The 15,455-nt window shown below is 30.2% G+C and overlaps 3 protein-coding genes across 3 annotated transcripts; 1 reads left to right on the plus strand and 2 right to left on the minus strand.

Moving 5' to 3' along the window:
• Positions 1-1,110: 1,110 nt before the first annotated feature.
• Positions 1,111-9,913, minus strand: LOC103311908 (smad nuclear-interacting protein 1-like). Its single transcript, XM_029489487.1, has 3 exons — positions 9,598-9,913; positions 9,410-9,523; positions 1,111-2,283 (listed from the first exon to the last, which is right to left on the minus strand). Exons 2-3 carry the CDS (start codon positions 9,481-9,483, stop codon positions 1,536-1,538), a joined length of 822 nt encoding a protein of 273 aa, XP_029345347.1. The 5' UTR covers positions 9,484-9,523; positions 9,598-9,913; the 3' UTR covers positions 1,111-1,535.
• Positions 5,127-7,051, minus strand: LOC100164045 (phosphatidylinositol 3-kinase regulatory subunit gamma). Its single transcript, XM_029489486.1, has 3 exons — positions 7,033-7,051; positions 5,988-6,825; positions 5,127-5,922 (listed from the first exon to the last, which is right to left on the minus strand). Exons 2-3 carry the CDS (start codon positions 6,755-6,757, stop codon positions 5,388-5,390), a joined length of 1,305 nt encoding a protein of 434 aa, XP_029345346.1. The 5' UTR covers positions 6,758-6,825; positions 7,033-7,051; the 3' UTR covers positions 5,127-5,387.
• Positions 9,914-10,075: 162 nt separating the features above from the next.
• LOC100161981 (ATP-dependent RNA helicase abstrakt) lies at positions 10,076-13,287 on the plus strand. The gene is made up of 14 exons (XM_001952084.5): positions 10,076-10,267; positions 10,381-10,494; positions 10,576-10,711; positions 10,777-10,912; positions 10,997-11,206; positions 11,289-11,422; positions 11,488-11,644; positions 11,731-11,811; positions 11,883-11,964; positions 12,047-12,178; positions 12,247-12,415; positions 12,475-12,624; positions 12,698-12,880; positions 12,945-13,287. Exons 1-14 carry the CDS (start codon positions 10,241-10,243, stop codon positions 13,079-13,081), a joined length of 1,848 nt encoding a protein of 615 aa, XP_001952119.1. The 5' UTR covers positions 10,076-10,240; the 3' UTR covers positions 13,082-13,287.
• The last annotated feature ends 2,168 nt before the right edge of the window (positions 13,288-15,455 follow it).

Below are 15,455 nucleotides of genomic sequence, written 5' to 3' on the forward strand. Positions count from 1 at the left end.
TTTTGTCTGTTTTTTTAATACATCTCATGTTTTTCAGGTGAATCCATTTTTCAAAACTTTTCAAAAAACGAAGTAAGCAATTTTAATTTTTAGAGCTTGGTATCTTGTATTTTTACTATAACTTAGTATTTATTCATTTCATTCATTATAAATTTATAATAATATTCTTGGAGGTTGGAGCTATCTGGATTTTGGCCAGAAAATTAAAGACCAGACAGCTCCAAGTACGTTATATTTCCCACACGGGTTATCGGATCTGTCTCGTTTTCGACTCTTTCGGATATATCTATACTTTATACTTAGGTACTCGTAATTTTTTTTTCTTTATCAAATATTATCTAAGCCGTACTTATGATGAGAATGGATTAGTCTTGTTTTTTGCACACACCCCTTCATTTTGTTTGTAAGTTGTTTTATAATTCCTTTTCATCACTAATCATATTAATATATAAAATATCTTATACATAAAACGAGTAAACTCGAGTGCCACAAAATCGTATCTTTGTGATTTACCTACAAAATTATAGCATTATAATATTATAGCACTTTAAGTTAGAATAATAATTATATCTTATAATAGTTTATCAGTCATACGACCTACTAACCTAACCTACAAATTTACTCAGAACAGACTGTCTGCGAGACTTTTCCTTTTTCGTCTAGCCGTTGTTTCCCGCATTGGATCAATCCATATTTTCGATAAGTACCTACCTACGTCTTATCTTACGATATTTTTTTTCGACGAATTTCTATAGTAAATAGGTCACTATGTAGTAGACTGCAAGTTAACCATATGTTTAACCACAGTATAACTAATGGCTGGAGGGAGGGGTGTTTGACGGTATGGTCCTTGCGCCTGCTTACCCGAAGAAGAAATTATTTTAATATTTTATTATAAAGGAACATTTTAAATCTTATGTTGTGAGTTGTGACTTAAGTTTTTTAAACCATGTATCCACATTATTAAAATTTATCTGCTCGTATTTAAATTCTTAAGTTTTAATATATAAGGTACCTACCTAGGTATAAACAATTGTAACTACTAAATAATGTTTATAACAGACACAAATTATTAAATATAATATATCACAATTTAATATGAAATAAAACTTATGTATTAGGTCATGAAATTGTTTACAAAAATATTCCATGTATTTTTTTTTTTATTTGATCTTAAAAAGCATCGGCAGCTAAGGCCATTAGCATTTTGTAGGGGCTTACAGTTGGTTGAGGAATATACGTTTGTGTGAGGCGAGGACTCGTCAATAAAAATCCGGGAGGACACCCATCCGGCAACTAACGACGCGTCGGCTGATGCTTGACCTCAGAATACGTTAGTGACTGAGGCCAACCTCCGAGCCACACCAGGCCCCGTGCATTGTATTATATACACATACAAAATTATATTTCATTGTGCAATGGTAACGCAGGAAATTAAATGTTGATCTTAATTTGATTTTTTTGTATCAAAATATTTTTATTTACAGTTTAAAAAAATAAGAAAACTTCTAAATTCCTTAAGACAAGTTTTACATTCAATCTGCATTAGATTCTTCGTTTGGATCGTCTTCGGCAAGACTATCATCATCTCCAGAATCCGTGCTATGTTCATGTAAAAGCACATATTCCCTGGAGCTGAACCCGAACTTAACGACGTCTTTCTCCATTAGTTCCACATATTTTTTTGAGTCTATACGCTGGTTATTAACATAAGTGCCATTAGCTGACTCTAAATCGATAATATATGGTCGAATACATCTGACACGGCGCCTATCTTTTTTGGCTGAAACTAGCCTGTATTGAAGAGCTGCGTGCTGTTTTGAGCACGACGGATGATCTATTGGTATGTCCGCTACTTTACGATCACGTCCGAGTAAATACCCACTTTGTCTGTGTATGTGTAATACAGGTAATTGTTTCTCTCCTTTGAATGGGTATAGCCGCCAGCGTCGTTTCGGTTTTCTCGCCTCGGCTGGCTCACTGTACTTTATAACTACGCCATTAAAAGTATTTGTATCCTCGGCTAACTTGCCAGTAGTTTCAAAGTTTGGTTCTTCTTTTTTCGCATCTGGTTTCTTTTCACTAGACGACGAGTCTTTAGTGCCCCATACGTGATCAGAATCTGACCTGCCTTGATGTCTCGAGTTGTCCCTGCGATCATTCCTTGGTCTTTTTCTACGATCATCATCGTCGGAATTCGAATTATGTCTTCGGTGCTGTCGTTCAGAGGATTTGTTGTTGTCACGATAATTGTGTGGCTTTCGACGTTCAAAATTGTCTTCTCTAAAATAAAATAAGTTAAAAACAATTAATTGTCATGTTAACGTTTAAATGTTGAACATTTAAGGGTCATAGGAAAAACAGTTAAATAATCATTGACGAAACCTTACAGCAAGAGCCGATATCACTAAAAACATATTGTTCATCAAACAAAAATCGCTAAGATCTAAATGTAATCACAAGTTTGAAATTTGATAGACTAGCCATCAAACTCTGATGTTGACTCTGGTAATGTAAAGTATGTCGAGACCTTATGGCGTTTATGCACTTCTATCGTCATTCATTACCTCGTTCGTGTTAATAAAGTAATGATACATAAAAAAAAAAATAGGGACAACAAAAAAGGTTATTATTTGTAATGTAAAGAATATAATAAGTACTGTAATAAGTATTATATATTTATATACCTAACCTATAACAAATAAATAATCTTGTTTGTAAAAGCACCGAAAAAAAATGCGGAAGTAATTTAAGTCATACAAAATAGAACAAACAAATATTTAAGATTATATTACATATTAGTATATTACCAAGTCAGACACACAAAAATGTTGACGGATGTGATACAACGTTTCATAATCACGAATTGTTCGTATAATCGTATGTGGCCATGCCATATCTTATTTTATTGGCCAGTCAAATTTAAGAAAATTGGTTTACTTTTTACGACTCCGATTGCTATAACACTAGTAATTATTTTAGATGCTATTATATTGACTAAATGTATGTGTAGTGTGCATATGCCTATTTCCTAATAAAAATAAACCATTTTAATTAAATTAGGTACCTACGTAATATAGTAAATAAATAATAGGAAATGCAAAATAATCTTTACTGAATCGATTTCCAAATTTCCAACATGATAGCAGCGCCAGTCAGTCCTGAATTAGATTCGTCAAATATTATTTATTTGCATAATATTATTGACCTCTGACTTCTGAGTATCTACAGGTCTAAAGATAATTTCCTATTAATCGCATTAGAAAAAAAAACGTTGCCGGTTCGAACCTCGATCACGAACGGCATTTTTATCTGGACAGGCAACTGTCGAGGTAAAAAGATATATTAGCCGTTGGAATTCGGAAACTGGAAGGCCACAGGAAATCATCACATGCAAATAAGCAATAATGTTCTCCAGTATATCTGTACTCGAATCACAAAAAAAGAAATAATAAGGGCACATCCGGGCACGTGTACATGGCGGAGTCCAACTCCCTTTTCCACTCTAAGGGCCCGTTTTACAATCATAGTTTAAACCTCGGTTACGCTTGAACCACTGATTTTACCGGCCGAATTCAGTGGTTTAACCGGAGTTCAACTATTGTAATACGGGCCCTAAATGTTTTCAAGAATACTTTCTGTCATCTCGGTCAAGCAAGAAAACATTTAATTAATTGTATTCTATGCGTACAATTATAATTTATATTATAGATGTACAAGATTTATTTTTCAATATTAATATAAATAACTAATAATTAATAAAAATATATTTTTACTTATGACTCCCCCTCCCCGGTCACCACAACTCAAAATGTATTTTTGAATATGTACTGTACAGTCAAAACTTCGCACGATTTGTAAAATGAAATCACATTAGAATTATTGAACATTTCGTTACTGCCGTTTGCGATTATAATACTACAATAAAAATATTAATTTGTTTAGATTGAACTTTTCTGTTTTACCAAACACCTTTTTTTTGCATTGACTTAATATGTAGTTAAGCATTCTAAAAACAATTAACAAGTCAGAATTTGGCGGTCGGACTCAGTTTTAAAGTTATAACTTATAGCTAATTGAAATGAATAGTATTTTCATAAACACCCTGGGTGGTCGCGCTAGCGCATAGCTCAGACAATTAAAATTGAAAACATCCCTCGATTTGTTATGTATATTGTATATACCTTGAATAGGTATCGGAATTCAAATAGCTATAACTTTAAAATTAAGTCCGACCGCCAAATTCTGACTTCACTATCGTTTTCACAATGATTACGTTAAAACAAAAAAAGAGTGTCCGGTAAAACAAAAATATGCCATAATTTTTTTGTCGAGATTTCTTGTTTATATTTAGTAAACAGAAAGCTTACACAAGTCAGCAACCACTGTTTTTAGACTTTTAACGTTTTTTAAGTGAATTTTATTTATACTATCGTTGCAACATTAATTTAACTCGAGACTATTTTCATCTGAGTTTATTTTTTATTATGATTAGGTTCTATTAATTGTTAGGCAAGGAAAAGTTGAATTTTATCTTTTTATGTTTTGGTTTATTTGTAAATGTGGATAATATAGATAATTTATGATAGGTTTTAATCAAAAAATATAGTTTTAGCCTTTAGGGATAATAACATTTTTTTTTGTAAGAAATTACAGATGTGATATATTTTAGTTAATTTGGTATTTTCTCCATGTTTGGCCAATTTTAGGTTATTAGGTATTATTAACAATTCAACTTTAGAATATAATCTATTTGAAAAGTACTTCATAGCATATGACATATTATTTTTTAAGTTATGTAACAAATAACTTATAATTTTTGCATTTTCATATTATTAAAAAAAAACTATTTAAAAGAGTACTAAACAATATAATATACTTATCACAAATATGCTTTTAAAACATTTAAAAACTAATAGAAAAAAGCTAAAAATCACTCTTCTTAATATTATTTGAGTCTATGATAATGGATGTTCTCACTTGGTGAGAATAAATAAATTTTCATTATTGTTATTCGAATATATTAGAATAATATAAAAATAAAAACACATATTTTTTAACGAAAAATAATTTGTTAAATTGTATAAATTTATAATATTTTTAACATAATTTAATGTATACTATACACAAATAATTTTTACATAAATATTTGGACACAAAAGAAAACAAGTTGGTATTAGTATAATAAATATAAATAAGTTAAAATATAATTTCATCAATAATATTATATCTTAATAATGCACACTTATATGAAAAATATTACTCCTCATTAAATAACTCGTTAATACTAGTAAATAATTAACATTTAATAGGTAATTAATTATCACAAAAATTGAATCACCAAATTGCATAAACACTATGATATGCAAGTTGATACTGGTAATATGCTACTCATTTAATTTTTTGTCATTTTCAGCTATCACGGGGTAAGCTAATGTAGTAGTCAGAGAATCATTGTGTTCTTCTAAGGAAGTTTGAGAATAATGCATGACTAGATCTTTTAGAGAAGAATATATATTGTAAGGTTCAGCAAATCCAAATCCTTTTGGAGTACTGTACACTATACAATGATTTACAACTCCATTGCAAACTATAGATAATGCTGATTGCCCTGTACGACTAGGTCGTATCAAAAATGTTCCATTACGCCTGCCATTTAACAGGCGCTCAGCATCTACACGTGAACAGGGTTGCAGCAGCCAAGTACCCTCATCTAAATGAGAGAGGTTTTGAGGCAGTTGGATATCTTCAGGCTTACAAGTATTCCAATCAGTGCCGTTCAACACTCGATGAATTGCTTCGTAAGCCACACCATGGTTCAATAACCACCGAACTGATTTATCTTTTCGGCGTGTGAGTACTGCACCTTCTTGTTTTAATTGATACATTTGCCGCTCCAATGTCTGACTATAGTCCACTTGTCTAAAAACAAAATAACTAAATTTAATATCAAATAATATAATATATATATTTTAAAAAAAACATACGTGACTAATTTCTCCTCAAGTACCGCTTTGCTATCTAGCAGTAACTTAATTCGTCTCTTTACTATTTCAATATTTTTAACTAGATTATCAGATTCATGGCGTTCAGCTTCGTTAAGAAATTTATCATGTACTCTTAACTGATCTTCAAACATTCTATTCACTTCCTGGTACTGCTGCAGTCCCATACGCATTGACGATGTATCGACCATTGCAGTCTGAAATTCTTTAGATAATTTTTCATATGAAATAGATTTCTTCAAAATATCTTTAAGCAGTTCGATCAAACGCATCCATACAACGTCTACATTTAAACTTTTCCAAGTACCAAACTCTTCATCTTGATGTAATCTGGACACAGGGTACAATAACTTTACATCTAATGTTGCATTATATTGTGACAAAGAAACTTTACGGTAATGGTTCACAAGATCAATAACAGAAGAAAAATTGTAAGGTTCTGAAAAACCAAATTTTTCATTTTTGTGATATATTTTTATTAATTTATTGGTTCCTCCTTTCCTTAATGTCAAGGTATACTCTCCAGCCTTATTTGATGCATTTCGAACCAGAAACGTACCATCAGGCTTGTCAGCAAGTTTTTCTTGTACATCATCTCTGGTTATGTCACCCCAATACCATTCTGCTTCTTCTATGCAACTGGGTTCTAGTAATGGATTTTTCAGTCTAGTTGCAATTGATTCGATAGATTGAGGGCGATTTGCTTGTGATAGTTTACGAGGTGGTAAAGCTGGTGCGCCTGTGGGAGACATGATGCTTCATGACTCATAGGCTTTTACCAATATCTGTTACAATTAATTGTCAACAAACAGCAGGATTTCTGAAAAAAAAAAATATATATGTGAATAAACGTTTGATCAACAAATTAAAGTAAGATTATTGAAGTTTTTTAAAAATACACGAATTATTATTATTCATAATGTGTCAAAAAATGAATAAAATTACCCTACGAAACGATTATTGTTTTAGTATAATTTAATAAAGAATAACCTCATGTAAAAGTTTAGTTTTAGTTTAATACACTTACCAAGAGCGTTTATGCTTACTACATCGGCGTTAACTGAATGACTTTAATCAGTGTTTTTTTTTTTCAAAATGTGATAAGAAATTTGAAATTGACATCAAATTCTAGAAAATTACACTTATAAAAATATATATATATTATTTTTTTTTTTAAATTTACTGTAAAATATTAAAAACTGATAGGATATTGATGTTTTTACACGTCTTATTAAAAGAGAAATCACTTGCGTACACGACCAATAATGTAAATTAACAATAACAATAGAATAATAATAATAAAAATTAAATTTTAAATATTTTTATTTTAATATACGTTTCGTTAGGAATATCTAGGCAACTTAAAAAATTCTATTTTAGTAATATAATAATTTTTATAAGGCTGAGATCATAGGTACATAGTACCGATGCATAAACAAAACACTCCATTTTTTAAAGGCACCTTATACTTAATAAAGTATAAATTAATAATCTAAAAAAATTATGAAACATTTAGGTACCTAAAATGTTTTAATTATTTCATGTTATAGTTATGAACCTATAAATAATCAGAAGTATAATTAAATAAGATTTTTACTAATTGTAGGATTATTCTATCGTCAGCTGGATGTCGTTTATATTAACTAACTATGAAAATGAGAACAACTAGTTGTAAAAGCTTTATATCTTGCAAGATATTCCATAAAAACATATATTTAGATTCAATCACTATTGTTAAAGTCAGGAAGAATGGTAGATAAATATATAGGTAGTTAATCAAAAAAAAAAAAAATACCTAGTCAAAACTATCAAAATTGATTTTAGAGTAAGTAATCTATGAAAATCAGAATGTACACAAAATATATTTTTTTTTCTAACAGCCAAAACCTCGGCAAAAACAATGGTAAGTGATAAATAATAATGATTAGCTTATATTATCACGTTTTTCTCAAACAAACTAATAAGGCCTACACATTTATCATTGGAGTTAAATGTGTTATTACACTAAAATCATAGTTTTTTCTTGTAAGATACATTTTCAATCTGTATAATTTAAATTTTATTGCACAATAATATTTAAACCAGCTGAGAAAATAGAATAAATGTATTATTCATTTTATGATTAACTTATATAAAATAACTAAAATAATGAAGTTGTCAACTTTTTTAAATTTAGAATATTAAAATGTACTGTTTTGAATATAGGTATCTACAATAATATTATAAATTAAATTGAGTAATAAAATAACACAAATAAAATAATTTAGATGTTAAAAGTTAAAACTATATATTGAAAAAGTTAAGATTAGCTAAAATTAAATTATACCTAAATAATATATAATAATAGTCTAAAATTATAAAATCTTCACGGGGTATATCATTAAAAACAATAAACATATGTTTTGTTTATACTGTTCTAAACAATTTTCAACAAATAAAATATTGAATATTACTAGAATATTAATTGTATTCAATCATAACTCAGAAGCGAGGGGTAAATACCTGACAGAAAGTTTGTACACCAGATTACTGATTTCGATGATTATCCATGATTTACTACAAAGATTACCTATGATTACCCATGAATACCCATGATTACTATCACCTTATGTATACTGATTACTCCCAAGATGTTTACCCCTCGCTCAGAAGGTTATGAATTACATTTTTTATTTGAAAGTACCATCGAATTACGCATACAAATTTTGAAGAAAAAAAAATCCAACAAATTTTCAGGGAGCTAAACTGCGTTGATGTTGAATATTTGTCACATAGGTACTCAACTAGTAGATTGTCATTAGAATAAGATTATACTAGATTCTAGTGATTCAAAATTTTGAAAAAAATGAGTTATAGATATTAAGAATCCCAAACACTGTCTATGGTATTATTATTACTTGATTCTTATAGTGCAAATTATTTGAAATTCTACAAATATACTGTCACACTTTACTATTGAAGAAAACTTATAATACAGCATAAGTCTCAGTCAATCACATAAAATGTTTAAACGGGGTCTAGGGAGTAAACACATAATAACATACCAAGTGAAATCGTTGAATTTAACATGGGTACCCAATGTTGAAACTAGGGATCATCAAAATACCGGAAACACACACAATTGGCACAATTCAATTAATCAAACGACGTCGTTTATAATTATTATAAAAAAACAAAGCATCATTTCGATCAACAAGCGTAAGTCTGACGGGTACCAAGATGTCAATGATTTCACAACAGGTACACCAGCTACCTATCGCAGTACTGCTTAGGGAGATATCTACAAAATACCTATCTACATTTTGTTTTGATTGACACTTACCATTCATGCCTACCTACCGCAGTACTGTTCAGAGAGATATCTAAAAAATACCTATCTACATTTTCTTTTGATTGACACTTACTGTTCATGCCTTTTCGACGTCTGTTTGTGTCTTCTTTCCGCCGTGTCTAAACGCCCGACCATGGTCGGTATCATAACGTACCTACGTCCGGCTATCTCAGTTTCCCTCTGCAATCTTATTAAGATACAAATAATAATATAATAATGATATTTTGTACTATTAACACCTTAAATACCGCACGCACGCACTTGGAAATAAGAATATTAAGATATAATGGACTGGAAAACTGGAAACAATTAACGATATTGGTGTCCGGTGATGGCCGTGATGGGTACGATTTAAGATAGTACTATCGTTGATGATCGACTGGGCCACGGGGGGAGTGGGAACGACCCATTGCTGCCAAACATGGTAAAATGGTCAATAATATCCAACAATATCACTTTTATGGCTTAATACTTATTTATTGTTTGATGATAGGTGACAGAACAATAGAACCTTTTTTTTTTCTATCTAAACCTAAACGGTATTAGAGAAGCTAATAATATGTGCAAATCACGGACGCGATGTAGAGAAGATATTATCTTAGATAGATCTTCTCTTCTTTGTGGTTCGTCCGTCTTGTCGGTTGGTATCTCTATTCCGTGGTTTTTCTGTGACGATAGCGCTTATCAAGAGTTATCATCCATTATCTTCTTATACACAGAAGATAATAAAACATAATATTTTGATGTAAGTTCAAAGTTGTTTACTTGTTTAGTTGCTTGTACTATTTGAATCGTTTACATTATTTGGATTTGCAAAATGCAAACGTAAGTCTCAAACTAAAATATTATTATTTGTTTTTTTTTTTTATATGTTCAATTAATAATTTAACATTTCAAAAAAATAATGTCCGAATTCAAGGTTCCGCATAAGGTAATAATGACTTACACAGCATTGATTCTGAAATACTATTATAATCACTTAATTATTGGATTTAAAAATTTTACTATTGAACAGTTATATTTAATTTGTGTTATTTGCTTCAGCGGTATCGAAGGGACAATGATGTAGAATCCAATTCCGATGATGAATATGTACCATATGTGCCCGTCAGAGAACGGAAAAAACAAGAGTTACTCAAATTAGGTAGACTCTCAAAGGTAATATTAATTTTATACTGTGTATTATTATAAATAGATTAATCAGTAAATTAAATCTGTAGTATTTAATATTTTTCTTAGCTTAAAGAAGAGTCTGGAAAAGTTAAAATATCTAGTGAGGAATTAGATGATGATGAATCTGAAGGACAAGTATGGGGTAGGAAATCAAACATTAGTCTTTTGGATCAACATACAGAACTTAAGAAACTTGCCGAAGGTAAGATTATTTATTTTTATTAAATATTATAAGAATATTCATATAGTGTGTTATGTAAATTACAGCAAAAAAAGAAAGTGAAATGGAAAAACAATTAAAAGAAGAAGAAAAAATTTTGGAAAGCGTTGCAGAAAAAAAAGCCTTGATGGGTGTGGCTGAGTTGGCCAAAGGCATCCAATATGATGATCCAATTAAAACAAGGTTACAATAAACATTGGTTAAAACAACATTAAAATACTATTTATTTTGAAACTTTGTTAAATAAATGTTATTTATTCATTCTAGTTGGACAGCTCCGCGATATATTTTAGCCATGCCAGAAGAACGCCATGAAAATGTACGTCTTAAATTACGTATACTAGTTGAAGGTGAAGAAATTCCTCCTCCTCTCAAATCGTTTAAAGAAATGAAATTAAACAAGGGTATTATGGCTGGACTTTCTCAAAAAGGTATTAAAAAACCAACACCAATTCAAATCCAAGGAATTCCCACTGTGTACGTATTATACAAAACAAATTTGTCAGTCATTATTAGCTTAGATTATTTATTTAATGAAATATTTAAATATTATGTATAGATTATCTGGAAGAGACATGATTGGTATAGCATTTACCGGTAGTGGTAAAACATTAGTTTTTGTACTGCCACTTTTGATGTTTTGTCTAGAACAAGAAATAAAATTACCATTCAAGCCTAATGAAGGACCTTATGGTATTATAAATAGTATTTTATGAATAAATTAATGAATAACATTTGAACTGTTTCATATTTTATAGGATTAATAATTTGTCCATCTAGAGAATTAGCAAAACAAACATTTGATATTATTAATCATTATATGACATTTCTGGAGCGATCCAATTATCCAAGACTTAGATCATGTTTAGCTATAGGAGGCATACCCGTTTTTGAATCACTAGATGTTATTAAAAGGTAATTTTTAAACAATCAACTTTATTTTTATGTATATAAATAAACATATAAATATTATATTGGTTATTTTTATTTGTATTATTTAGAGGTGTGCACATAATGGTAGCAACTCCTGGTCGACTAATGGATATGTTAGATAAGAAAATGATAAATTTGGAAGTTTGTCGGTTTGTTAATACATTTTAATCTTACTTTTTTAAAATATTTGAATTTAATGACAATTAACATTATTTACTAGCTACCTTTGTATGGATGAAGCTGATAGAATGATTGATATGGGTTTTGAAGAAGATGTGAGAACTATATTTTCATTTTTTCAAGTTAGTATATCTTTTAATATTTATAATAATTATCTCAAACACTGTGATTATAGTAATTGTATATTATCAATTTATATTTTAGGGTCAGAGACAAACATTGTTGTTTTCAGCCACTATGCCAAAAAAAATTCAAAATTTTGCTCGATCAGCCCTAGTTAAGCCAATTACCATCAATGTTGGTAGAGCAGGTGCAGCATCTATGAATGTCATTCAAGTAAATTTTTATTTTTATTTCTAATTTATCATATTTTATCTAATAAAAAAAAATGTATTTAATAATAGGAAGTAGAGTATGTCAAACAAGAAGCAAAAGTTGTTTATTTGCTAGAATGTTTAAAAAAAACTACCCCACCAGTTTTAATTTTTGCTGAAAAAAAACAAGATGTTGATGCAATACATGAATATTTATTACTCAAAGGAGTTGAAGCTGTGGCTATACACGGAGGAAAAGGTATAGTTAGTTTTATATTTCCTTATAATTGCTTATTATATTTTTACACCTGTGTTTAGATCAAGAGGAACGTTCAAAATCTGTCGATGCGTTTAGGAAAGGCCAAAAAGACGTACTTGTTGCTACTGATGTAGCTTCAAAAGGTTTAGATTTTGAAGAAATACAGCATGTAATCAACTATGATATGCCTGATGATGTAGAAAACTATGGTTTGTGATTAGAAACATAATAATATGAATATTTTTTTATGTTTAATAACAATGATTTTACTTTTGAATTTAGTACACAGAATTGGTAGAACTGGTCGTTCAGGTAAAACTGGTATAGCTACAACATTTATCAATAAAGCAAATGATGAATCTGTACTGTTAGATTTAAAGCATTTGTTAATAGAAGCTCGTCAAAATGTTCCATTATTTTTATCCGAGTTGGAATCAGAAAATGAGAAATACTTGCAACTTGGAGGTTCGAATTTACTATATTTTTTTTTTCATTGCGGAATATATTTAACTTAAATTTATTATTTTAGATGAAAGAGGTTGCAGTTATTGTGGTGGTTTGGGCCACAGGATTACAGACTGTCCTAAATTAGAAGCAATACAAACCAAACAAGCTTCTAATATTGGCCGTAGGGATTATTTGGCAACTAGTGCAGCAGATTATTAGTTTCACAATTACACAAACGTGATATGTATTATACTGACAATTTTACAAGGCTGGTTTACTCAATTAAAATGTATAAAATAAAAAATCTTATCTGATATTGTTTGAACTATTTTATTGTGCATTGATTGAATCAATCTATTATAATCAAAACTATTAAGTATTAACTGGATTTTGATTTGTGAAAATGTACATTTTGACTGAGCTCATTAGTTATTAAAATATTATTTTTGTACCTGTATAATTGCACTTTAGTATAATGTAAATCTTAGGTTTAACCGGTATACTTTTACCGTCACATATTATACATCTATTTTTTACACAGACTTCTATACTGTAGTATATGTACAATGTACATATGCCACTTGTTTCACTAGTTATCACTCATGAATTCTCATGGAGAATGCAGTTATTAGCATAAATATGCGACGAGTATACACAAGCACATCTCAAGCATCGACTCGTTGCTTATAATATTATGTGCTTCAAATATCGGGTGATGGCTCCATCCATATAGTATATTATCTGAGATAAAATTGTTGTAGGCACAGATATAGAAAACAAAAATGTATTATTTAATTTTTGTTATTTATATTTGACAAAAGTAATATTTTACTTGTTCAAAATGCATTACTTATGTATAGAGCCCGGATTTGTAGGTTTTTGCATATTTTTTCCTTTTAACTTTTTTATATTTTTGTTAATAATCTCCACGAATCATAGTAATTGGAATTCACTGCTTAATTTTTATTTTGCATATTTGACTGTAAATGCATATTTGTCTATAAATGCATATTTGTTGCATATTTCAATGAATGCGCTGTCGCTGTCCCACTGCGTTATTGCCTCGGATCATGTTGCCGAACACACACGGACGAACTGGTGCTGACGCGCAAGTCCGAACAGGCACGCAGCATAAAGGGGCATAGTAAACATCATAAACTACCTATAAACAATAATTCCTTTCAAAAATCTGTATATACTTTTAATACCTACTGCCGTGCTACAGCGTGAACCGGGTATCTCCATTTTTCAAAAAAAAAATTTTTTGTTACTATAGGTAAAATTAGTGGTTTTACACTAATTTTTGAAATGAAAATATCGTATTTTCTATTAAAACTCATCTAAAAATGAAATCTTAAGTAAGAGAATATGCGGTAAGTCCAATATATTTGATGTCTTGTATAAGCGAAAACATGGTAAATCCAAATACAAAGCAATAGCTCGGTATATCACATGAAAAATAATGAAGTTACCGTGTTTTGGCTTATGTTCATACGTTGGAAAAAGAGGCATACAGTAACAATTTAGGCTAAGACAAGGTACGTCCAGAAAAGACTATAAGCGATAATCCGGTAGGTAAGTCCGTTGTTATTATGGAGTTACTAATCGGAACGATTTTTGATCAATTTTTTGTATAAACGCTATTTTTAGGCTTGATTTATTGTTGAAAACGTTATTTGCTGTTTCTCGACAGTCGTGCGTTGGGTGGAGATACTATTTTTCGGTTAGCGGGGCAGTATAATAGTATATAGAAGTCCATAGTATTTATAAATTATAAGTATTATATTCACGGACTACAAATGTTACTATTGGATACAATGATAGGTTTTCCCTCTGTATAGGCCCCTAGGTAGGTAAATAGTCGAAAATTCAATTTTTGGACCAAAAATATATTGCCCCCCACCCCTAGATTCCGAATCAAATCAATTCCTGACTCCGAAAACCGGAAATATATACACGAGTTTGTTTTGGCGTCGACAGAAGCGTTGACGACCACGCGTAGACCACGATAGGCAGCTTCCCGAGAGTAGTCGCAGCTTGGATCCGTTATGTTCTCCTCGGTGCTGCAATTACATTTTTCCTCCAAAAAACAAATACTACATATTATATTAGTTTGAGTAAAAATAAATTGTGTTAATTTCAATTAGGCCCATAATGGTCACAGTTTTGATACAAATATACATATAATTTGAGTAAAAGTTATAAAAAAAAGTGTATACAGTATAGAAATCGTTTATAATGACACCGGTTGTAGTGACATATTGGGTGTAATGACTTTAGATTAAAGGTCCTTGCAAAACTCCTATATTATTGTATGTACTAATTTGTATCGGTTATTGTTTATTATGACCATATAGGCGTGCGCAGACTTTTTTCGCAGGGTATGCAGGTATTTTTAAACATATTTAGCTCAATACAAAAAATAACTCCCCAAAAACTCTTAATACGTACAAATAATTTGCCATATAATGCGAAAAGAAAAAAATTAGCATGCATTTTATTTAGCTAATTTATTGGTTTTAGATATTTTAATTTGAAAAGTATGTACCAGTGGTGAATTCTCCAGGCATGCTCAGCATGCACCGCATGCTTA

Source organism: Acyrthosiphon pisum, chromosome A2 (genome assembly GCF_005508785.2).
Source record: "Acyrthosiphon pisum isolate AL4f chromosome A2, pea_aphid_22Mar2018_4r6ur, whole genome shotgun sequence".
Classification (NCBI taxonomy): domain Eukaryota; kingdom Metazoa; phylum Arthropoda; class Insecta; order Hemiptera; family Aphididae; genus Acyrthosiphon; species Acyrthosiphon pisum.

Excerpts from the sequence above, each read along its gene's own strand:
- LOC103311908 (XM_029489487.1), bottom strand. The coding sequence starts at position 9,483 with ATGATACCGACCATGGTCGGGCGTTTAGACACGGCGGAAAGAAGACAC. Across the intron at positions 2,284-9,409 it reads ACGTCGAAAAGGCATGAACA|AGAAGACAATTTTGAACGTC; the intron begins GTAAGTGTCAAT and ends ATTTTATTTTAG.
- LOC100164045 (XM_029489486.1), bottom strand. The coding sequence starts at position 6,757 with ATGTCTCCCACAGGCGCACCAGCTTTACCACCTCGTAAACTATCACAA. Across the intron at positions 5,923-5,987 it reads CTTGAGGAGAAATTAGTCAC|ACAAGTGGACTATAGTCAGA; the intron begins GTATGTTTTTTT and ends TTTTGTTTTTAG.
- LOC100161981 (XM_001952084.5), top strand. The coding sequence starts at position 10,241 with ATGTCCGAATTCAAGGTTCCGCATAAG. Across the intron at positions 10,712-10,776 it reads ACTTAAGAAACTTGCCGAAG|CAAAAAAAGAAAGTGAAATG; the intron begins GTAAGATTATTT and ends TGTAAATTACAG. Across the intron at positions 11,812-11,882 it reads ATAAATTTGGAAGTTTGTCG|CTACCTTTGTATGGATGAAG; the intron begins GTTTGTTAATAC and ends ATTATTTACTAG.